At 39.3% G+C, this 23,642-nt stretch overlaps 1 protein-coding gene across 2 annotated transcripts in view; it reads left to right on the top strand.

Annotated features, from left to right (window-relative positions):
• The window catches only part of ZNF277 (zinc finger protein 277), a 131,644-nt gene that overhangs the window by 27,356 nt on the left and 80,646 nt on the right, over nucleotides 1–23,642 (top strand). The window contains exon 1 of one of the 2 annotated variants that reach the window (XM_044946669.2): nucleotides 21,227–21,354. The exons of the other annotated variant lie outside the window; for it this stretch is intronic. Within the exon in view, the coding sequence (XP_044802604.2) occupies nucleotides 21,297–21,354 (58 nt within the window). The 5' untranslated portion in view covers nucleotides 21,227–21,296. Of the gene's footprint in view, nucleotides 1–21,226; nucleotides 21,355–23,642 lie in introns of those variants that run through there. 2 annotated transcript variants of the gene reach the window in all.

Below are 23,642 nucleotides of genomic sequence, written 5' to 3'. Positions count from 1 at the left end.
TGGATCATAAAGAAAGCTGAGCACTGAAGAGTTGATGCTTTTGACCTGTAGTGTTGGAGAAGAGTCTTGAGTGTCCCTTGGACTGCAAGGAGATCCAACCAGTCAATCGTAAAGAAATCAGTCCTGAATATTCATTCATTGGAAGGACTGATTCTGAAGCTCCAGTACTTTAGCCAGCTGATGTGAAGAACTGACTCATTGAAAAAGTCCCTGATGCTGGGAAAGATTGAAGGCGGGAGGAGAAAGGGACAACAGAGGATGAGATGGTTGGATGGCATCACCAGCTCGATGGACAAGAGTTTGAGCAAGCTCCAGGAGTTGGTGATGGACAGGGAAGCCTGGCATGCTGCAGCCCATGGGGTCTTACTGGCCATCTTTTCATTCCTTGGCTTGTAGGTACATCATCTGTGCCATCACCTTCACATTGTATTCTGTGTTTGTGTGTGGCTTTCTCTGTGTCCAAATATCCCATTTCTATAAGGATACCTGTCATGTTGGGATTATGACCTCTAATGACTCATTTGAACTTAATTCTGAAAGACTCTTTTCAAATAAGGTCAGATTCTGAACTATACTAGGGACTAGGACTTAAATGTGTCTTTTTGAGAGAACACAATTCAACCCATAACTTTGGACATCTTATAAGTTCCATGCCCAGAACATCCTACATCAAGACACTCACCTTCTTTGATAAGCAGTTTCCACAATGGAAGGAGGTTCAGGGCAAGTATCATTAGGAAATCAGTGACCCTTGGGATTTCCCTGGTGGTCCAGTGGTTAAGAATCCACCCTCAGGCTGGGGATGTTGGTTTAATCCCTAGTGGGGGAACTAAGATCCCATATGCTGTGAGGCAACTAGACCCATGTGCTACAATTAGAGAAGCCCAAACACCACAGCAAAGACCCAGCACAGCCAAAAAATAAAATTAGTGGACCCTGATTGTTTATGCATCATAGTTTGCCTGTGGTTTAAAAGGACGTTTACAGTAGAATGTTAGGCTTCACTCAGTTTTAGCAAACAAAAATGCCAGTCTCCATGGAAGTTTCTCCCCCGTTTTCTGTTTCAAATTTTAGTTCTTTGATTTTAGAAACGAATTTATACTACTAAATTCTTAATTATGTTTGTACAACAAAGAACCAAGATTTATCATATCTCAAATTTGATGTTGAATGCCTAGTAACGTAGACTTCAAATAAACCTCCTCTTGGAACTTCTCTATTACAGCATCTCATGTGAAGACTTCAAGATATCATATTCACCTCCGTGAACGTTCCTTGTCAAAATACCTGCCTGTCACCTCCCTTCACAAGACACCACTCAGTAGACCATCTTGGGCTTTACCTGTTTAGAGTCCTGCTCTCCTCTCTAACTTCCTCAAGGACAAAATCAATGTTCATTCATTGTTCTGTTCCCAATAATTAGCCCAGTTCCTGAAACATTCTGTGTAGGTGCTTCAGAAGTACTCTTTAGTTGATTTGCTTCTCTGTGCACTCACTCACCAATTCTGCAAACCTGAAATGCTGAATATCTTTAGTGTCTTACTGGATCTCATGGTCAGGATGTTATTCATATTGACACTATACTTAAATGAAAAGGCCTAAACACTTTTGAGGAGTATGCTTCATCATTACTTTTCAGATAAGAAAACAGAGCTGGAAAGTTTCAAATGTTTTGTCTGAGGTCATTGGCAGAGAACATTGCAGGTCCCTAGATTCTAGGCTTGTTATCCCACCTGACTTCAGGAAACAGGCAGTTAGAGACACTCTGGGCATATATATACATATGAGAGTGTGTGCATGCTCAGTCATGTCTGACTCTTTGTGACCCCATGGACTGTAGCCCTCCAGGCTCCTCTGTCCATGAGATTTCCCAGGCAAGAATACTGGAGTGGATTGCCATTTCCTCCTCCAGGGAATCTTCCTGACCCAGGGATCAAACCTGTTTCTCTTGTGCCCCCTGCACTGGCAGGCGGATTCTTTACCACTGAGCCACCTGGGAAGCCCCTAGGTATGTGTAATGTACTCTTTTGCCAGGAAAGAGTTTTTTTTTTCTCTTCTCAGTGACTCAAGAAAACCACAGCTCTACTCCTGTACTAGACACAGGAACAGTACCATGCTGTCCTGCTCTCTTCATTCACCCTTTTAGGAAATGCTTAAAGAACAGCAGGGCCCTATGGTGACAAAGACACTTTATTCTCAGCTCAGTGTTCCACTTGGCAGCCTTGTCTTTCTTCTCCTTAATTGCAATAAGCTAACCTCTTGCATCTCAAATGTCGTCGTAATCCAAAGGAAATAACCAAAGTGAATGTTTTGTTGTACATTCCTTAACTAATGAGGTAAGAGAAACATAAGGAATGGGTCTTAGCAGTGCATGTAGTTTAGGAAAATGTAGTAATTTGTATTTTTGTGCATCAGTGTACAAAAATTTTTGTAAACCCAAAAGGCATGAATAGAGTTAGTAAGTATATGTCCCAAAACTGATCCAGTGCCACAAATTGCTAATTTAGGTGGCTTGATTTAATAGGCGTTGAAAAACCTCCATTCCACAAAAATCTCTCTTCTTTTCTGCTGATATTTAAAACATCATGTCTTTATCAGTCCATTGCTTTGCATTATACCCTACCTTCTGTGAAGCATTGATTTTAAAAATCTGACATATTCATTGCAGAGAGGCAAAACATCGTGTCACTCACCTCAGTAGAGGTCAGCTCAGCATGAATTTTACCAGTTCATTTACAAAATGAATTTTAAAATGAGTCAGTCAACAAAATGGACTCCTTTTGCTCATTGCTGAGCTGAGCACACTGGGGAAAAAAACTTATTGTAAGGAGCTTCCGGTATAATTTATGAGACAAAACATATATACATGAAACAAAAATGCCAGTAATAATATTTTATTGAATAACAAATGATTTGGTACATTAGAGAGATGTGTTTCTCAAACTTTATCCTTAAGCAGTAGAACTATTTTCCAAATTATCTTACACAAAATCCCAATATATAAAACCTCTGAAAGTTGGGCTTCTTTAGTTAGAGAGAGTTGGAGGAAGCCAAAGGAGCCATCTGCTCCAGGTGTCTTTCATCCCTGAAGGGATTCCTTGGCATCTAAGGCATTTGGGATCACAAAAGTCATTAAATTTAAGACTTCCCTGGTGGCTCAGTGGTGAAGAATCTGCCTGCCAGTGCAGGAAACATGGGGTCAATCCCTGATTTGGGAAGATCCCACATGCCACAGAGCATCTAAGCCTGTACACCACAACTATTGGGCCTGTGCTCTAGAGCCCGCAGGCACAACTGCTGAGCTCATGCGCCACAACTACTGAAGCCCTTGCGCCCTCGACCCCATGTTCTACAGCAAGAGAAGCCACTGCTGCAGAAGGCCTCATCCTGCAGCTAGAGAGTAGGCCCAGATGCCCAGAACCAAAGAAAAGTACATGCAGCAACGAAGACCCAGCACAGCCAAAAATAAATAAATAAATAATGGTTTTTTGTTGTTTTTTTTTAAAGAAATCATTAAATTTAGCACACAAACATGGGGTGAGTTGACAAGAAGGGAAAATACACTCTGGGTCTGACAAGGAGCGGAAAATCCCAAGTAGGAATTCCTCCTCAAGTTGTTGTAAAAAAAAGACATAGTCAGTATGATGGACAGTGAGAAAAAAACTGGGTTAAGGTAGATAGGTAGACATTAGGTCTAAGCTGAAAAGGCAGGCATAAAAGTTGAGATTTGTTGAGAAAGAAAATAGGGAGGCACTAGAACTTAATCTCAGAGAAGGCGATGGCACCCCACTCCAATACTCTCGCCTGGAAAATCTCGTGGACGGAGAAGCCCGGTGAGCAGTCCATGGGGTCGCGAAGAGTCGGGCACGACTGAGCGACTTCACTTTCACTTTTCACTTTCATGCATTGGAGAAGGAAATGGCAACCCACTCCAATGTTCTTGCCTGGAGAATCCCAGGGACAGAGGAGCCTAGTGGGCTGCCGTCTATGGGGTTGCACAGTCGGACACGACTGAAATGACGCAGCAGCAGCAGCAGGGCTTAATCTTAGGAACTGATGAAATGAAAGCAGACTTGAAGAGGGAAGATTGGTAGCAGGTGCAAGATGGTTTAGAAACCGAATTGATTCTTATTCTCAAGTTATTCCTTCCTCTCTGTCTCAAGTTCTTCTTCCTCTCTTCCTCTTAGTTTCATTAGTTGAGAAACTGCAAGCAGCCCATCCACCTATCCTCCCCGCTTCTCCATCCACAGAGTATGTGTGGTCCCTGCCTGAGCCTTCTGTTTCCCATTCTGTGCAAAGGTGAATCTAACTGAACAGAATGTGCATCCTTTCCACATAGCCCCTAGCCTTGGGGTCATCATGCCTAACCGATGCCCAGTAAACCCCATAATGCCACTTTCCTTTCCTCTTTAGATTTTATTTCCTTCCCTGAATTCTGCATCTTCTGAAATCGGAAAGATTTGTATGTGAATCTTTATAGATCTCCTTATTAAAGGAGAATTTATACCTTAATTTACATAAGTGCAGGAAAATGGGCGATATGACTTGACTGTTTTCTCAGAAATGTTTTTTTTTTAATTCAACAATTCCCTCTTTTCATTTTCTTGTGTACTGATGATTCCTCGCCAGTTGGTCCCCATAGCAACACTGGATAATGCTAATGAAACTGCAACATCTTAAGCTCTCTCCCACAGAGCATCTCTGTTAAAATAGCCATGAAACACGGTTGCATTTATTATTTTCTTTGCTTAAAAGAAATTGCTATTTTGGAATCTTTCCCATGATCAAGGCTTAACTTGCTAAACTTTCTGGCTTGAATTGGAGCCTCTGATTTAGAGAAGATTTTTCGAAGGTGATAAACCACAATTGGAATACCACTTCCTCCCCGCCACATTCATGCCCCATGTTGGTGTATGGTGGTGGTTCTCAAAATGTGTTTCCCCAGCAGCAGCAGCATCTGGGCATGTGTTAGAAATGCAAATCACTTGCCACATACCTTTTGAATCAGCTACTCACGATGGAGCCCAGTGCTCTGTTTTTATATATAATAGTTTATTTACTATTTATTTGGCTGTGCTGGATCTTCATTGCTGCGAGGGCTTGTGACAAGTGTCTAGTTGTGACAAGTGAGGGCCTCACTCTAGTTGCAGTTTGGGGGCTTTTCATTGCTGTGGCTTCTCTTGTTGCAGAACACAGCCTCTGGGCCTCATGGGCTCAGTAGTTGCAGTTCCTGGGCTCTAGAGCATAGGCTTAATAGTTTGTGGCACATGGGCTTCATTGCTCCTCAGCTTGTTGGATCTTCCTGGAACAGGGATCGATCCCATGTCTCCTGCTTCGGCAGGTGGATTCTTTACCACTGAGCCACCAGGAACCCCTAATACTGTTTTAAGAAGTCCTCCAAGTGATTTGGATGCACACTGAAGTTTGAGAACCACTGGTGTAAAGTATAAATAGAACTGTAGTAGGCAACAGCATCACATCCAGTTTGCTGGATTTTGCTAACACAGTTAGAAATTATTTTACTTTTTGTTTCTTAGAGCACCCAAATTTGTTTATACTATGAAACATTGGCTGAATATCAATTTTTGTTAAGATAAAATATGACAGTGGAGAGTGTAATTGATTTTAGCTCCTGAAAATAAATGTTTTGTGATCCTTATTTATCCATTATTAACAGGCATTTTAAAAAGCTAATTAATTGCCAGTAAGTCTATGACAATAGGTAATGGCTCAGACCATAAAAGCATGTGGTGGTTTTTGTTTTTTGTTTCTGTTCCTTATGTGAAGATGCTGACACATATCTTCCTTTTTGAAAGGAGTGCAATTGATCCTTGAACAACACCATGGTTAGGAACTCTGACCCTCCACACAGCTGTAAATATGAATATAACCAAATTCACAACTCCACATCTGCAAATTCAACCAACTGCAGATTACATAGTGCTGTAGTATTTACTATGGAAAAAATCCACATATAAGTGGACCTGTACAGGTCAAACTCGTGCTGTTCCAGGGTCAACTGTATCTTAAATAGTGCCTTTTCTGCTTATACTAATTCATCCTTTATATGCAGAAACACACCAAAAGCAGGCAGTAAAAGCAAGAATCTTTGGGAGGCATGATTTAGAGAACAAAAGGTAGAAATCAGATGGAACAGAGAAGTGCAAAAAGGACAAGTTTATTTTGTTATATAAAGTTTTAAGAGGCAGAAAAACCTCAAAATATAGATATCCAGGCAGAAGTTTGAGCTGGAGACAGGCACTCTGAAAGTTAAGGTATTTTAAGCTGATGGTTATCACAGAGCTGAACCATTTGTATACCAGGATGTTGGAATGAGACCTGAGGAAGTTGTACTTGTTGGTGATTAGGTCCAGTCTAAAAGCCAGACTGTCAGGCATTAAAAAATGAGCCAAACGGGGTTCAGAAACCAAGATAAGTAAGATTCCCCTGGTTGGGAATCCAGAGGTTGATCCAACCAAACATTACAAACAGAGGGATTCTTAACAGCACCTGGCACTTGCTCCTTCCTCTTGATCACCACTGTCCTAATTCAAACCCTCTCTGTATCTCACCAAGACTGTTGCTATTGCTTCCATATTGGGGTCAGATCCCTGAGTATTAATAATATTCATCAGAATTCATTCATCATATTCATTAGTCAATTCAGTTGCTCAGTCGCATCCAATACTTTGCAACTGCAGCACGCCGCTTCCCTGTCCATCACCAACTCCCAGAGCTTGCTCAGATTCATGGCCATCAAGCTGGTGATGCCATCCAACCATCTCATCCTCTCTCTGCCCCTTCTCCTGCCTTCAGTCTTTCCCAGCATCAGGGTCTTCTCCAGTGAGTTAGTTCTTCACATCAGGTAGCCAAAGTATTGGCACTTCAGCATCAGTCCTTCCAGTGGATGAATATTCAGGACTGATTTCCTTTAAGATTGACTGGTTTGATCTCCTTGCAGTCCAGGGGACTCTCAAGACTCTTCTCCAACACCACAGATCAAAAACATTGATTCTTCAGTGCTCAGCCTTTTTTATGGTCCAGCTCTCACATCCATAAATGACTACTGGAAAAACCATAGCTTTGACTAGACGGACTTTTATCAGTAATGTCTCTGCTTGTTAGTATGCTGTCTAAGTTTGTCATAGCTTTTCTTCCAAGGAGCAAGCGTCTTTTAATTTCATGGCTGAAGTCACCATCTGCAATGATTTTAGAACCCAAGAAAATAAAATCTGTCACTGTTTCCATTGTTTTTCCATCTATTTGCCATGAAGCGATGGGACCGGATGTCATGATCTTCATTTTTTGACTGTTGAGTTTTAAGCCAGGTTTTTCAGTCTCTTCTTTCACTTTCATCAAGAGGCTCTTTAGTTCTTCTTCACTATCTGCCATAAAGGTCGTGTCATCTGCATTATCTGAGGTTATTGATATTTCCCCCAGCAATCTTGATTCTGGCTTATGCTTCACCCAGCCCGGCATTTTGCATGATGTAATCTGCATATAAGTTAAATAAACAGGGTGACAATATAGAGCCTTGATGTACTCCTTTGCCAACTTTGAACCAGTCCATTGTTCCATGTCTGGTTCTAACTGTTGCTTCTTGGCCTGCATAAGGTTTCTCAGGAGGCAGGTAAGGTGGTCTGCTACTCCAATCTCTTTAAGAATTTTCCACAGTTGTTGTGATCCACACAGTCAAAGGCTTTAGTGTAGTCCATGAAGCAGAAATGGATGTTTTTCTGAAATTCTCTTGCCTTTTCTGTGATCCAACAAATAGTAATATTCATAGTCCCCTGAATATCCTGTCTCTGCCTTTCTTACTCCTCGAAGTGCCTATGGCCACCATGTTCTCTCCAGCTAGGTGCGCTTCTCTCTGTTACTCATATTTGCCCTTAAGCTCTTAGTTCAAACAATGAACTTCTTCAACTTTGATTGACAGACTTAGGTGCTCTTTGTACCCTGTATTTTTCCCTGTACTTATACTTACCATTATTTATAACAGATGCACACATTTTGTAATTGTGTCTCTGCTTGTACTTTGGTAGCTGGATCCATGCTTTCATCTCTCTAATCCTTTCTCTTGGCTTGGTGTCTAGACTGTAGATTTTCAATAAATATTTTTGAAGTAAATAAGAGATTTTTACCTACTATAGGCATGGCAAACAGATTTTGGATTTTCTGAAATAATTCTAATTTGAAGTTTTTTTGTCCTTTTCTGTCAACTAGTCCAACTCCAGCTGTTTCAGTAACCCCAGATTTATCTCCTAAATGTCTTACATGCAGATATCACAAAAATCCTTTAAATAAAATTACATTATACCAGGGATCTGGAAAGATGGAAGAAATGGAAGTATATATTAGGCATTTAAGAAAATCTCCAGGGAAGTCAGTCCATTAGTGAAATCTGAAAGTGGGAGTTTAGAATAGGATGTTTCTTCTGTGCTTTTTTGAGGTGTTTAATTAATATAATTCTTGGACTGAATTGGTCAAGCCTTATAGAAAACCGCTTCTGTTCTTTCCTGTCATTGCATTTCCATGTTATTCCAAAATTCAAAGTACTAAGGGAATGTGGTTGGAATTGAGAAATAAAAAGAAATTCCAGATTCTTTCCATGGGTAACAGATTGTAGTGCCCTTTAATTTACCAACAGCATCTCAGAAAACAATATGATGTTTTGTTTAAGAATCTTTGCCAGATTTCTGAAGATTATTATGTTGAGTATTTTTCCAAAGGGCTTGCATATATCACTGACTGCAAACATCATGTCTTGATGGCTGTCAACAATAAACACTCATATTTTTACCTACTAATTCCATTCAGATATTTCTAAATAGCTTTCCTTGTTTTGTTTTTTTGTTGCCATAGTTATTCTTGCTTCAGCCTCTTTGATGATCATTCAGTTAATCAAATGAATACTCACTTAGCATCTACTGTATGCTGGGCACTGGGCTGGGGGATGGAACCAGTTTTAAAGTGGGAGAAATAGACTTTAGTGGCATTTCGTCTCTCCATATCATAATTTGTGGCTTCAGATCTTTGGTGAAGAGAACTGGGTATAAAATAAGTATGTATAGCAGAACCCAGGCCACAAATTCGGTGAAATTCAAGGGGCCGCCAGATAACAGAAATGATGGAAGCGGGTAGAAAATATCACTCTAAATTACTGCTGTCTTCAGCATGATTTTGGAGTAATAGGGAATGGTGAAGATCATGGCAGGTGGGAACGTGCCTCCCCTACCTGAGGAAGCAGCCGTCCAGATCTGAATTACTGACATGTGGAAATGGACTCCCAGTGTTGTCAGCATCTGAAATTATTATATTTAATGTGTAATGTACTCTTTCAGTTTTAATGGTGGTAGCTAACTGATACTAAAATACTGTACATATCAAGTAAAATATATCAGATGGGTAGATTTGGCATGAGGCTGTTAGTGTATAGACTCTGAGAATCTGAGCTTCCTGTGAATAAACTGCATGAATTTTAACATCTAATTTGAATACACAGCAGCCTTTTTTTCCCCCCTTCCTTGTTAGAATTACCAGATTAAGCAAATGAAGATAAAGGTTGCTGACCAGTTTTATTTTCAGTTCAGATAACCAACTGATAACATTTTTATTATGTACCCCAAACATTACTTAGCATATACTCGGCAATATCATGCAGTATTTGGAACATACTTATATTAAATCAGTATTCGTTGTATATCTGAAATTTGAATTTAACTGGGCATTCTGTATTTTATCTGACAACCCTATTCTTACTGCTGTCTCCTGTTTTGAATTTAAATTTGCCAGATAAATGACCTATTGGTGAAATATTTAATCATTTTTCCTATTCATTAATAATTAAATAATTAAATTTTTAATTTTTATTAAATGATGACTCAGTGTAAGCTGGGCATACCTTCAAATAGGAATGGGGTTTTTTTGTTTCTTTGTATTGTTTTTAAATTTGGCTGTCTAATGGGGAAACCTTCTTATTTAGCTGTTATATTTAAACTTCTAAAAATGTTTTTTATAACGTTTTACTGTTTTGGCACAAAAATAGTAATTCTTTCTGTAGTTCCAGTGAATATTTTTATCTATTTTTATCCCCATGTTACCAGCTTGCCTTTATGACCTTAAAAAAAAAAAGAAAGAAAAACAAGCTATATCTTTGTAAATGTCCTTTCCATGTTAGCACATTGATTTTTATTTTAATCTTTGAAAAGCTAAGTTCTGAGCACTTTGCTTCAGTAGTATTCTCCCTGATGCCCACATCACTTTGCAATGCTTTTGTACTTTTTGAGATTCTCCTATTCTTCCCTTCGTGATATTAACCATCTGTATTAATGAGATAATAAACCAGGCTTGTTGCTAATGAATTGATTCATTCAACTGCTAGATTTAATTAGAAAGACATTTAGCATGCCAGCAGATGTTCTGGTTTTGTTTAATTGTCCCCAAATACAATAAAATAAAATACAATGAATTTTTTTGCTTTTGCCTAAATTAAGCCAAATTAAGATTTGTTATTCTATCATGTATTATAAGGGACTAAATGATGGAGTTTTGTTACCATTGTATTCCAAATATCAGAAGGAAAATCAGTTTCCTTCTAAAAAACACTCACCTAACTCTAATTAGCACAAGAGTAAAGTTGAGGAGTGAAGAATATCTGGACCCTCAAAACTGTATAAAAGAAACTAAGCCAGAGATACATCCCAAAGTTATTTTTTCCCCCAGTACTTTGATAGGGGGTGTATCTTCTAAATTATTAACCATTAAAAAAGTTACTTAAGGACTATAATTCTGGAGACACTATCTAGTGAAGTTTTTTAATTGCTTGCTTTTCATAGTTTTGAGTGCAATCTTCAGTGAGACTTTTATTTTTAAAAAAGAGAAAAAGGAAAAGGCAACGTTTTAGGAGAGATTTTGTTGTTCAGGGCTTTTATTAGAGAAATTGGCAGTGAAAGTTTTGAATATGTTAGTGCATGCCCAAAATCTCAGACAAACCGAGCAGTCCTCACTTTGGGCCTTCAGCCTCTAGCATGCCCTTCCTAGAAAAGAAATTAAAGGATTCTATGCAGTATCCCAGATATCAAGTCAATCAGTCAGTTCAGTCGCTCAGTCGTGTCCGACTCCTTGCGACCCCATGAACTGCAGCACACCAGGCTTCCCTATCCATCACCAACTCCCGGAGTTCAGCCAAACCCATGTCCATTGAGTCCGTGATCCCATCCAGCCATCTCTTCCTCTGTCGTCCCCTTCTCCTGCCCTCAGTCTTTCCCAGCATCAGGGTCTTTTCAAATGAGTCAGCTCTTCCCATGAGGTGGCCAAAGTATTAGAGTTTCAGTTTCAACATCAGTCCTTCCAATGAACACCCAGGACTGATCTTTAGGATGAACTGGTTGGATCTCCTTGTAGTCCAGGGGACTCTCAAGAGTCTTCTCCAACACCACAGTTCAAAAGCATCAATTGTTCAGTGCTCAGCTTTCTTTATAGATGCTGTGAATTAAGCATTACTCAGACACAGGGTAAATTACAAATATATTAGGGGAAAAAAAATCTTAAAGTATCAAATGATAAGTTCATTCGTCTTGGGCACATAGGGGCATAAAGGCTTGCCATGGTAGTTAAAGAGAAAGAGGAAGAAGACAAGAGTAATTCCTTTCACCCTTCTAGCTTAGCTTTCTTTGCTTCTATTTTTTGTTTGGTAGTCCTTTTTGTTTAAAAATATGTATATTTTTAAAATTAAGGATCATAGTATGAATATGGGTTTGTTCAGTTTCTTCCTGAGTATTTTCCCATCCCACTAAATCTCTCAAAACACATTTTTTGATGACTTGCTTTGTTTCTGTAATTCATTTAGTCATTCTCTTATTGTTGGACATTAGGTTGGTTTTTTTTTTTTCTATCATTAAAACCAAAAGGTATTCTTTAGTAAACCTTCCAATCCTGCTTTTACACAGCTGTTATTTCTAGGAAGCAGTTAGCCTTAGTTCAGTTCAGTTCAGTCACTCAGTTGTCTCTGACTCTTTGCGACCCTATGAATCGCAGCACGCCAGGCCTCCCTGTCCATCACCAACTCCCGGAGTTCACTCAAACTCACATCCTTCGAGTCGGTGATGCCATCCAGCCATCTCATCCTCTGTCGTCCCCTTCTCCTCCTGCCCCCAATCCCTCCCAGCATCAGGGTCTTTTCCAATGAATCAACTCTTCGCATGAGGTGGCCAAAGTATTGGAGTTTCAGCTTTAGCATCAGTCCTTCCAAAGAACAACCAGGAGTGATCTCCTTTAGGATGGACTGGTTGGATCTCCTTGCAGTCCAAGGGACTCTCAAGAGTCTTCTCCAACACCACAGTTTAAAAGCATCAATTCTTCGGCACTCAGCTTTCTTCACAGTCCAACTCTCATATCCATACATGACTACTGGAAAAACCATAGCCTTGACTCGACGGACCTTTGTTGGCAAAGTAATGTGTCTGCTTTTGCATATGCTCTCTAGGTCGGTCATAACTTTCCTTCCAAGGAGTAAGCGTCTTTTAATTTCATGGCTGCACTCACCATCTGCAGTGATTTTGGAGCCCCAAAAAAATAAAGTCTGACACTGTTTCCACTGTTTCCCCATCTGTTTCCCATAGAAGTGATAGGACCAGATGCCATGATCTTAGCTTTCTGAATGTTGAGCTTTAAGCCAACTTTTTCACTGTCCTCTTTAACTTTAATCAGAGGCTTTTGAGTTCCTCTTCACTTTCTGCCATAAGGGTGGTGTCATCTGCGTATCTGAGGTTATTAATATTTCTCCCGGCAATCTTGATTCCAGCTTGTGCTTCTTCCAGCCCAGCATTTCTCATGATGTACTCTGCATATAAGTTAAATAAGCAGGGTGACAATATACAGCCTTGACGTACTCCTTTTCCTATTTGGAACCAGTCTGTTGTTCCATGTGCAGTTCTAACTGTTGCTTTCTGACCTGCATATAGGCTTCTCAAGAGGCATGTCAGGTGATCTGGTATTCCCGTCTCTTTCAGAATTTTCCACAGTTTCTTGTGATCCACACAGTCAAAGGCTTTGGCATAGTCAATAAAGCAGAAATAGATGTTTTTCTGGAACTCTCTTGCTTTTTCCATGATCCAGCGGATGTTGGCAATTTGATCTCTGGCTCCTCTGCCTTTTCTAAAACCAGCTTGAACATCTGGAAGTTCACGGTTCACGTACTGCTGAAGCCTGGCTTGGAGAATTTTGAGCATTACTTTACTAGCGTGTGAGATGAGTGCAATTGTGCGGTAGTTTGAGCATTCTTTGGCACTGCCTTTCTTTGGGATTGGAATGAAAACTGACCTTTTCCAGTCCTGTGGCCACTGCTGAGTTTTCCAAATTTACTGTCATGTTGAGTGCAGCACTTTCACAGCATTGTGTGCTGGTTAAATTTTAATATTCACATTACATTTCAGAGTGTAAGGAATGCAATAGTTTTCAAAAACTAGGGCAAGAAGAGAATGAAATCAGGGTTGGCTAGGCAGAGAGCAAAGGTTATGGAACAGAAAGTTGTGCCTTCTGGTTGCTGTACCATCCCAACCTCTGTGATGAATAGTTAGAGCATAGATGATTGCCTTTTTCTTCATCTGAGGTTTACTTCTTACAGATTTGCAGTATTTTTCTTTTAGTTTTAACTGTTCTTCCAAGGTAGGATTGTTAATATCATTCACATACAACCATGGAAGCGTATGTGAGAAATGGATTAGGCCCTGTGATGGTAGGCTGCCATAACCCCTAATAACAGTCTCTACGCAGAACTTGCCTCAGTGTTTCTCCTACATAGAAGGTTGCTCAGGCAGATTGAGATAATTCCAACCAGTATAAAACTTGAGGCATTAAGTAGCTTCATGAATTTTGAGTGTCTTTCTGGGAACAGCATTAGAGTATTTGAATTCCATGCTGAGCCTCCCCTATATATATTATGGTGTTGTCTGCTTCAGCCAGGTACTTGGGTGGTTGGAATGAAGGTTCAGCTTTGACATTTGCCTTCAAAAGTAGTCATAATGTACCTGGAGACCAACTGTATCTCATTTCACAATTCATGAAGTCTGTTTTGGGCTTCCCTGGTGGCTCAGTCCTCTTGAGAGAAGATGAGCAGCACTGGGCCCACTCACCCCTCCCTTTTTTGTTCCCCACTTTGGTTATGTGTTGTTACTTTCAGAATTGCACTTTTTTCACCTTGTCATAGTAGCTGCCAAAGTGTGTTTTTATAAACATGGGGTTCTATAGCACTGGCTTCCTGGGGCAGAGGAAAGAAAGAAATGTGTGTTGTACAAAATAAGTATGTTCATATGTTTAATAAAATAGTTCTATTATTGGAAAAAAAAAAAAGAATCCACCTGCAATCCCGGAGACCAGTATTGGATCCCTGGGTTGCAGAGATCCCCTGGAGAAGGGAACAGTTTCCCTCATAGCTCAACCGGTAAAGAATCTGCCTGCAATGCAGGAGACCCTGGTTCGATTCCTGGGCTGGGAAGATCCTCTGGAGAAGGAAATGGCCACCCACTCCAGTATTCTCACCTGGAGAATCCCATGAACAGAGAAGCCTGGCAGGTGCATTCCATGGGATCACAAGAGTCTGACATGACTTAGCGACTAAACCACCACCACCCACTCCAGTATTCTGTCCTGGAGAATTCTGTGGACAGAGGAGCCTGGTGGGCTACGGTCCATGGGGTCGCAGAGTCAGACACGACTGAGTGACTTTCACTTTCACTTTACTTTCAAAGTCTCTTTTACCTAAGAGCCAACAATTAGGTTTTCTGCTTATTAAAAACAAACAAACAAAAAAATGAGAGGATGCTAAATAAATTTGCTAAATTCCGTAAAGAGTTAATGAATGGCATTTTATATGCCTAGCTGTGTCTACTTTTTTATTGTATTTTTGACTTTTCAGATCGAGAATGGTGATTATATTTAACCCTTGAACAGCAGGGTTTTGAACAAGGAGAATCTATTTACACCTGGATTTTTTTCCCGTAGATACAGTAGTACTGCATGATCCACAGTGGCTGCTGTTGCTGTGGAACCACAGAGGAGTGCCTGCTGTAAGGTTAATGCGGATTTTCAGCTGCAAGGAGCTTGGTGCTCCCCACCCCTGCCTTGTTCCAGGGTCAACTGTACTTCATTTGGACCCTGATTTCATGCTTTTTCTGGGAGAAAAGAATGATAATTTGTATGGAAGGTGGAAACAAAAATCTCATTTTCTAGTGTTAACCTCTCCCCTAATTTATTTTTGTGCTTCTTGTATGAATTTTACCAGTAACATTTGGTCCCAAATCCTTACATTCTTTAACCTTCATGGTCCCTTTAGAATTGTGTTTTTATGAGTTTCTTCGTAATCTGCTCTCCATTAAAAGACACCAGTGGTCATTTGTTTAATCCTCTTGAATATCAAAGCCTTTAGTCAAAGCTTTTGTGTCATTGTGTTTGCTATTACTTGAATATTCTGTAATAAAAGACTTTCTTAAAGCAAGGTGACCTGAACTACACTTTGTTCCAAATAAAGTTATTTCATTTTTAGGTAACATCCTTTGACTTATACCAAGGCAATAAACATTTTTAAAATCTACTTAGTTTTTTAAGCACTGTGGTGGTAGAGTCTTATCCTCTACTAAACATTTATTCTTTTGTTCAGGGTCTTGTAGCATATGAGTACCAAGGGTGTATTCATTTCCTGTAGAATTTGGTGTTCTCTAATCATATTTCTCTACAATGAATCCTGTACACTGCTTTCAGCCTCAGTTGAGTTCAGTTGCTCAGTCGTGCCTGACTCTTTGCAACCCTATAGACTGCAGCACACCAGGCTTCCCTGTCCATCGCTGACTCCCGGAGCTTGCTTTCAGCCTGCCTGCATTTAATAGCTCTCCTCCTTCCAACAATCTGCCCCTTTAGTTTTCCGGCCTTAGTAGATTTTATCTCTCTAAATGTTCTGTCTTCCAAATTACTGAGATGTTTTAAAAAGCAATTGAATTTAAAAAGATTGTTATTGAGCCATGTGTATAGACTGCTTGCCCACGTTTATGGATTGTAAAATGGTCAAGCTACTGGCCAGGAATTTTCAGCTTTATATTAAAGCTCAGAAACAAAGCCAAGGGGAGAACAGTATAGGGAATGTTGTCATTAAAAAGAGAACTTTGGAGTTAAAGTTCCCATGGCAGATATTATTTTTAGTTTCAATTTTTTGGGTTTTTTTCCTTTTTGTCTATTTGCCTTAAATATTTTTTATCTATGAAAAAATTACTTCATGTGATTTATTTTCTGCACTAATATGTTAAAAGCTTAATAAGTTAATTAAAAAGCTTAATGAGTTAATTATATTAATAAGCATCATTTAATGACATAAAAAATTTGTTCCATGGAATTATCTCTCAATGTTTTGTAAACAATATAGATGATTGTCTGTTTTTAAAAATATACTTTGTCTTATTACTACAAAAGTATGCTGTTATTCATATTTAGAAACTCTTCAAAGCTTGTTATTTTAAGTTTGTTTCAGTTAAAAATATGGATACTGTTGCTTGTAAATGTTGATGACTAGTACTGCCTAACTTCAATAGGGACTTTGCCATTCACGGTGTCCATAAAAAGATAATAAAAATAGAAAGGAGCAATAATAAGCCATTATATGCTGTATTTAAATAACAATATTTCTATGGTCATGAAAGGAAAGAGGGTGTCGAGCTCTCTCCATTATAGTCCAAATATTAGGATATTTGTTCAAGGAAAGTATAATGACTCCAAGGTAAGGTTCTGGAATCGGACTGCCTGGCTTCCAATCCTCTGCATAACCCTTTGGTCAAGGAGGTCATTACTTAATCTCTGAATCTAAAAGCTGGATTTATTGTTGCTGGTCTTGAAAGGCATAGTCTTTCTGACAAAGCAGAGTGCTGATCATATTTTGGGTTTGGGGAACCATGGTGATCAGAGACTGTTGGACTCTCAGAAGCAGTACTGGAGGGGGTGTTGGTAGACCTTTAGCTACAGCAGTAGAGACATCGAATGAGGCTGCTGCCTGTTAAGTAATTTTCAGAAGTATGGTAATGGATTGAGTTGTCACTGACCCATTCGGAGGAGTTTAAAACTGTGATTCTCTTACTAAAAAAAATAAATAAATAATAATAAGACTGCCTTGCTTATAGAACATTTTCTGATAATTATATCAGAGATTGTGTATGAACTTCCTAGCCTAATGCCTAATAGAAACAACCCATCATCTTCATCAATCTGGCCTTAAAGAGAATAAAGGCCTTAAACTATAAAAGCCCAGCTTTAGACCATTAGATCGTCATATTGGGGCAGTGCAGCACCTCTAATTTGCCTCATTCCCCAGAGTTGCATAGTACATGATGTTCATTTTCATTTTTATGTGTGCTTAATACACGACTTTACACTGTCAGCATTTTATGCAGTGTTTATTTCACCTTTAAACAGATATCATTTGCTTTCTACACTAGCAGGCTTTTTGTGGATTTGGTTTTAGATGATTCTAGTCCTAACTACTCTTAGAGAAAAACTGAATTACTTTTCTAATCCAAACATTGTTATGACACAGCAAGCTCTCCCCACCTTCCTCTCTAGTCTAATTTTTTAAACTATATGTCTTGCTTACACCTTAATGGATCCTCCAAAGCAATGTAAGCATTTCACTAGAAGATTTTGTGGTGTCAGGTCAGTAGGCCTTTGGTTCTTAAATTGCATCACCTGTTAAAACAGGTTGCTTGTTAAAACACAGGTCTCTGGCCCCCATCCCTAGAATTTCTGATTCAGTAGGTCTTGGACGGGAGCCCAATGATTTGCATTTCTAGCAAGTTTTCAGGTGATGCTGATGCTCCTAGTCCAGGACCACACTTCGAGAACTAATGCTCTAGGCATTGGTACATGATTGGTCCTTAGACCCCAGTTATCACTGGTCATAAACACAAGATTGTTTATACCAGCCACTCAAACTCAGTGATTTAACTTGTGTTAAGTAATTATTTATAATAACTTTAGATCAGTTGAAAGCGGTAATTGCTCTTGGTTAGTGGCTAACAATCAATGAAAGTATTGCAGAAATGTCTTCAGGCTTGAGAGAATGGGACAAAGGCAGAAATAATTTTTTTTAAGCAAATTTTTTAGTAAGATTAAAAAAAAAAAAAAAAACAACCAGCAACCCTGACTTTAGTAAAATGCAGGGTGCTTCCTCTGGGCCCTAGCTGGAGTCCAGTTGAGAGAAACATTTGAGGAAAGGCTGTATCTGTAAGCAGGAATAAGTCACCCTTATAATATGGCCCTACCTGTGGGGCCATGTTTCCCTAGAGAGGAAACAGCTAGAGATTGTTGACTGTCTTTCCTGACTCTCTTCATATCAGAATAAAAGAAAGGAATCAAGTTTATGTTCAGAGTCAAGCAGTATGATGTCTAATTCCCTCTGCTGATGTCACCTTTTATTAGCTAGGGACCATAGTACTCTTGCCTGGCAAATCCCATGGATGGAGGAGCCTGGTAGGCTGCAGTCCATGGGGTCGCTAGGAGTCGGACGCGACTGAGTGACTTCACTTTCATGCATTGGAGAAGGAAATGGCAACCCACTCCAGTGTTCTTGCCTGGAGAATCCCAGGGATGGAAGAGCCTGGTGGGCTGTCGTCTCTGGGGTCGCACAGAGTCGGACATGACTGAAGCGACTTAACAGCAGCATACTTTCTTTGCCAACTCCTTAATAAAAGATATAAATGATCCACACTAAAATATTGGTACCCTTTGACCTAGAAATTCTGCTTCTCATTAATAATTTTTATTAATCCTAAGAAAATTATTGTTTTAAAAAGGGCAGGGATTTAGTTACACTTATATTCACTGATTTTTTTTTTTATAATAGCAAGAAATCTGTGAACTGTTATGTTCCAAGGTTAGAATACCCTTGTTATTCTAAGTGATTTTATACAAGACTATTTAGTGGTATGGAAAGTTCCTTACGGCATATTAAGTGGAGGAAAAAAACATGTATGAGGAAAGTATTTTGGGGATTTTTACAATTAGGGTTAGGGTTAAGGTTATATGCTGAGATATATATTAAGAAAAATCATTATAATGTTAATTGTGCTTATTTCTGAATGGTTTTGCTTAAATGTTCTACAGTGTACTCATTTTTGTTGTCTGGAAATTTTGTTTTAGAAATATATATGACAAACTATTTTAGTGAGAATTTTAATCAAAATATTACACCAGTCAACGAAGAAGTAAATAAAATAGCTGAGAGTACTTTCTTACATTTTGTTTTGAATAAGAAGGAAAGGTGAAAGTTGCAGAACAATTCTGGATGCTTCTCTGTAGGGAAGAAAGCTCAGCTTTGTCAGAGCAGAGAGTGCAGAATGAAGCTACTGGAGGCAATCATGTTGTTGACTCTGCTCTGTCAGCCTTTAAATGGTAAAAACAAATGGAAACTGTGAGTAGTATTGTCATCTTACTACAGGGAAAGGCAACTCTGCCTATTATCAACATTTCTGCATTTATTTTTTTAATTCTTAAGATGACAGTATAGTTACTATCTGGCCAGTGGATCACTAACAATGGTCCAGGCTTATCATTGGCTATAAAATCACAAACCAAGAAATGATGACTTTTTTGGACAGTGGGTAAGAGTTACAGTAACTTCTGAAATATCCAGTAAGATATTTGAAGACCTCACCAGTGTATTATAACAAACTGACTTTTGAAAATAATTATAAGGCTTAGGTTTGTTGAGCACTAAAAACCCCATTGAAAGCTCTAAAGTTTTACTGTACTCCTAAAACAATTGCTTACCAGAAATAGCAGTGCCAATAATGTGTTTTGTAAAATATCCCTTGGCTATTTATAGGTATAGGTCTTCTCTTCGGGAACTATTGATGTCACACATATGTTCGATTTTGAAGAACTCATTCTTATAATCCCTTAATACACCAGAACAGTGTATTTATCTTAATAAATGTAGAACTCGATAAATGTAGAACTCTTTAATATCAATGAACTTTCTACACTTTATTTTTTTTAATAAGAATTTCTTCAACCCAATGGCTTTCATCTGGATGAGTGGTTTACAAAGCTTCCCAAATTATTATAACACTATCCCCTTCCCCCGCTGTAAAGTACACGTTTGGAACACAGCAGAAGTGACAGCTGGTAGTGAAATTCAGAGTGAAGCACCTTTCTGCTCTGTGATAGATTGCTTTGACCACTGCTATATCCTCTTATAGTCGTAAGTATATTGGATGTGTTAAACAGAATTATTATCCCATTAACTTATTTTATACAACCCAAATAACTTATTTTGCCTTTTCTGTTTTAATTAGTAGGTATTGTGCATGATCAATATTCAGTATTCAGTGGAGTGCTGGGACTTGGAAAACCTCATGTCTTTTGATGCTGTTCAGTTCAGTTCATTCTCTCAGTCGTGTCTGACTTTCTTTGTTACCCCATGGACTGCAGCACTCCAGGCCTCCCTATCCATCACCGATTCCCAGAGCTTGCTCAAACTCATGTCCATAGAGTTGGTAATGGCATCCAACCATCTCATTCTCTGTCATCCACTTCTCCTGCCTTCAATCTTTCCCAGCATCAGGGTCTTTTCCAAACAGTCAGTTCTTCGCATCAGGTGGCCAAAGTATTGGAGATTCAGCTTTAGCATCAGTCCTTCCAATTTGATGCTGATCTTATCTTTATTGATTTTATCAATCAAATATTTCCCTATCGTGTTTTAAGTCTTATTTCATATGTGCTTTAAAGCTTTATAGAGTCAGATCTGAGAACGAAAAGAGGTTGAGGAATGGAGGGAAGAGAGCAAGGGCAATGAACAGCCCTTTTAATAATTGCTAACATGTGACTTGGTTTGCTGGCTGTTTGCAGTGTTTTTGTTTTTGTTTTTTAATCTCTTGCCTGCTTCCAAAAGATCTCTTCATTTTTTTCCCCCCTTTCCTGTTTTTCCATTCTTTTTTGTAGTGAAGCTCTCACTGGTAGGGAATATCTGCTGACTGGAAGAGGACTGGGAGGTCTGAGTCATCAGATCTGAGAAGCATAGGGGGAAACAGGGTGTTCTCTACTATTGATGTCTCATTCCACGAAGGGATCTGAGGCCACTGCATTTTCAAAATAATAGTGGTGGCAGCTTGTTCCATTGGAGACCTTACCCAAGATTTCCCAGCATGCTCCCTCTGATAATTGAAATTCTCAAGCAAGTGGAGCTCAGCATCTCCTTTCATGGAGAAAGCTGAAGTTTTGTTAACTCTGGCTCAATGTAAGACCCATCCAAATGATTCTGAATGGTTTTGAGTGGATTTCTGAAAAGTCTAAGGTACCTCATGACAATTTGGTATGAAGGTGAGTTTATCTGTATGGTCCTTAAGGATTTACAGTGTGTTTCTTTTCTGTCTTTTTCTGTTGTTTTTGTATAGAGTTTTATCCCACATAGAATCATGTGGTGAAAACTTGAAATTTGAAGTAATTTTATAACACAGGAATTACAAAGAGTAATTTATAGAACATTGCTTCTGAACTTTCTTTTTTTTTTTTTTGCATGTCCAAATTAAAATCCATAGTGGATTTTGTGGAATGATGTAGCTTCAGATCAAAGTAAATCATACCAAAACTAGGGGTGGGCTGCAATTTTGTCAGTATATATAACTCTTTCCATGGGTTGCTTATTTTGAATTGCCGTCAGTTTTTTAAAGGTAATTATTGTATATCTATTTCAGGTGGTTTAGATAAACATTTAGTGAGGTTTCATTGATTTGCCACTTAATGACTTCAAATGCATGGTCACTTGAGCACTTTGTTTTAATCTAGATTTCTTGAGAGGTTTCTTCACTTTTAAGACTCTGCACCTCTTTGATATTCCATGTGTCAGTGCCCTGAATCTTACAGACTGGGACTCTTGAGTGACACCTGCTGTCTTTCTCTATCTAGTATTTTTCCCTCAGAATGGCAATTTTATATCTAGATTTGGGGGGAATAAATCCATTCCAGTAAAATTAGTTATAAAGCTTGTCCTGGTAAGACAAGTACTATTTTGTCACTGTTCTGCAGAATAAAACTGGAACTGCACTGGGGAAGGACAAAGCCTCCTTATTGACTTGGCTATAACGTGATGCAGAAACTGTTATGATGGCCAGTCACTTGACATAATGAGCATTGGCCTCTACAAGAAGGCTTGTTGTAATACTTTACTAGGGAGACAAGATTTAAAGTAGAAAAAAGCTTTTAGGTCACAGTTTTCTTATCCCTAAAGTGGAGTTTTGATTCTACGTCCTCACTAGCTATAAGCTGAGATGTGCTATAGCAGAAGCACTTTTTCTCTGTGTGGAGTAATATGATTCCCTAGCCCACGGGTCCTTTTATTAAGGGTTTTTCTAAAAGCTGAGCTATATTGTCACTAGATGCCCTCCTCTGTCCCAGTGTGAAATAGTGACAGTCGCTCAGTTGTGTCCAACTCTTTGCAACCCCATGGACTATACATATACAGTCCAAGGAATTCTCCAGACCAGAATACTGGAGTTGGTAGCCTTTCCCTTATCTAGGGGATCTTCCCAACCCAGGGGTCAAACCCAGGTCTCCCGCATTGCAGGTGGATGCCCTACCAGCTGAGCCAGGAGGGAAGCCCTAAAAATACTTTGTTATGTACAAGCAACAAAGGTGCTTCTACTGTAGTAACCTTATATGCATTCCTGAAAAACTTTGCATTCTACTGAAGCATGCAGTACAAATAGCCTTTGTTGGGGGTGGAGGCTTGGAGATAAGGGTAAGGATAGATGACTCAAAACCAACAGAACTTTGTAAACCAGAGCAGTCCTAATAAAAAGAGCAGCATGGTTAAGTCTCCACTGGGTTTACATTCAGAATCACAGTCCAGTTAATTCTGTCATTGAACATGGGAATTCGCACTGCCTCCTTCAAACTGCAGCTCCTTGGAGACATTTGCTCCTAAAGAAGATCAATTTTATCAAAATTAAATATGCGACTCAGTGTGTAGACATCTATCAATCAGGTATTTTGTTTTAAGACTTTTTTTAAGAACAGTTTGAGATTCACAGCAAAATCAAGAGGTACAGAGGTTTCTCATATACTCCTTACCCCAATACACGAATAGCTTTTCCCATTATCAACATTATTCACCAGAATGGTACTTTTTTTTTTTTTAACCAAGTATGAACGTACATTGGGGACTTCCCTGGTAACTCAGATGGTAAAGCGTCTGCGTATAGTGCGGGAGACCCGAGTTCAATCCCTGGGTCGGGAAGATCCCCTGGAGAAGGAAATGGCAACCCACTGTAGTATTCTTGCCTGGAAAATCCCATGGATGGTGGAACCTGATAGGCTGCAGTCCATGGGGTCTCTCAAAGCCCATTGTTTATTTTGGACTACATAGTTCACCCTTGGTGTTGTACATTCTAAGGGTTTGGACAAATGTGTAATGGCATATATCCACTATTATAATATCATACAGAGTATTTTCACTGCTCTAAAAATCATCTCAGTTCAATTCGGTTCAGTCGCTCAGTCGTCTCCATGAATCGCAGCATGCCAGGCCTCCCTGTCCATCACCAACTCCCGGAGTTCACTCAGACTCACGTCCATCGAGTCAGTGATGCCATCCAGCCATCTCCTCCTCT

Source organism: Bubalus bubalis, chromosome 8 (genome assembly GCF_019923935.1).
Source record: "Bubalus bubalis isolate 160015118507 breed Murrah chromosome 8, NDDB_SH_1, whole genome shotgun sequence".
Lineage (NCBI taxonomy): Eukaryota > Metazoa > Chordata > Mammalia > Artiodactyla > Bovidae > Bubalus > Bubalus bubalis.
Note: the sequence above shows the minus strand (reverse complement) of the source record. Positions and strands in the feature narration are given on the sequence as shown.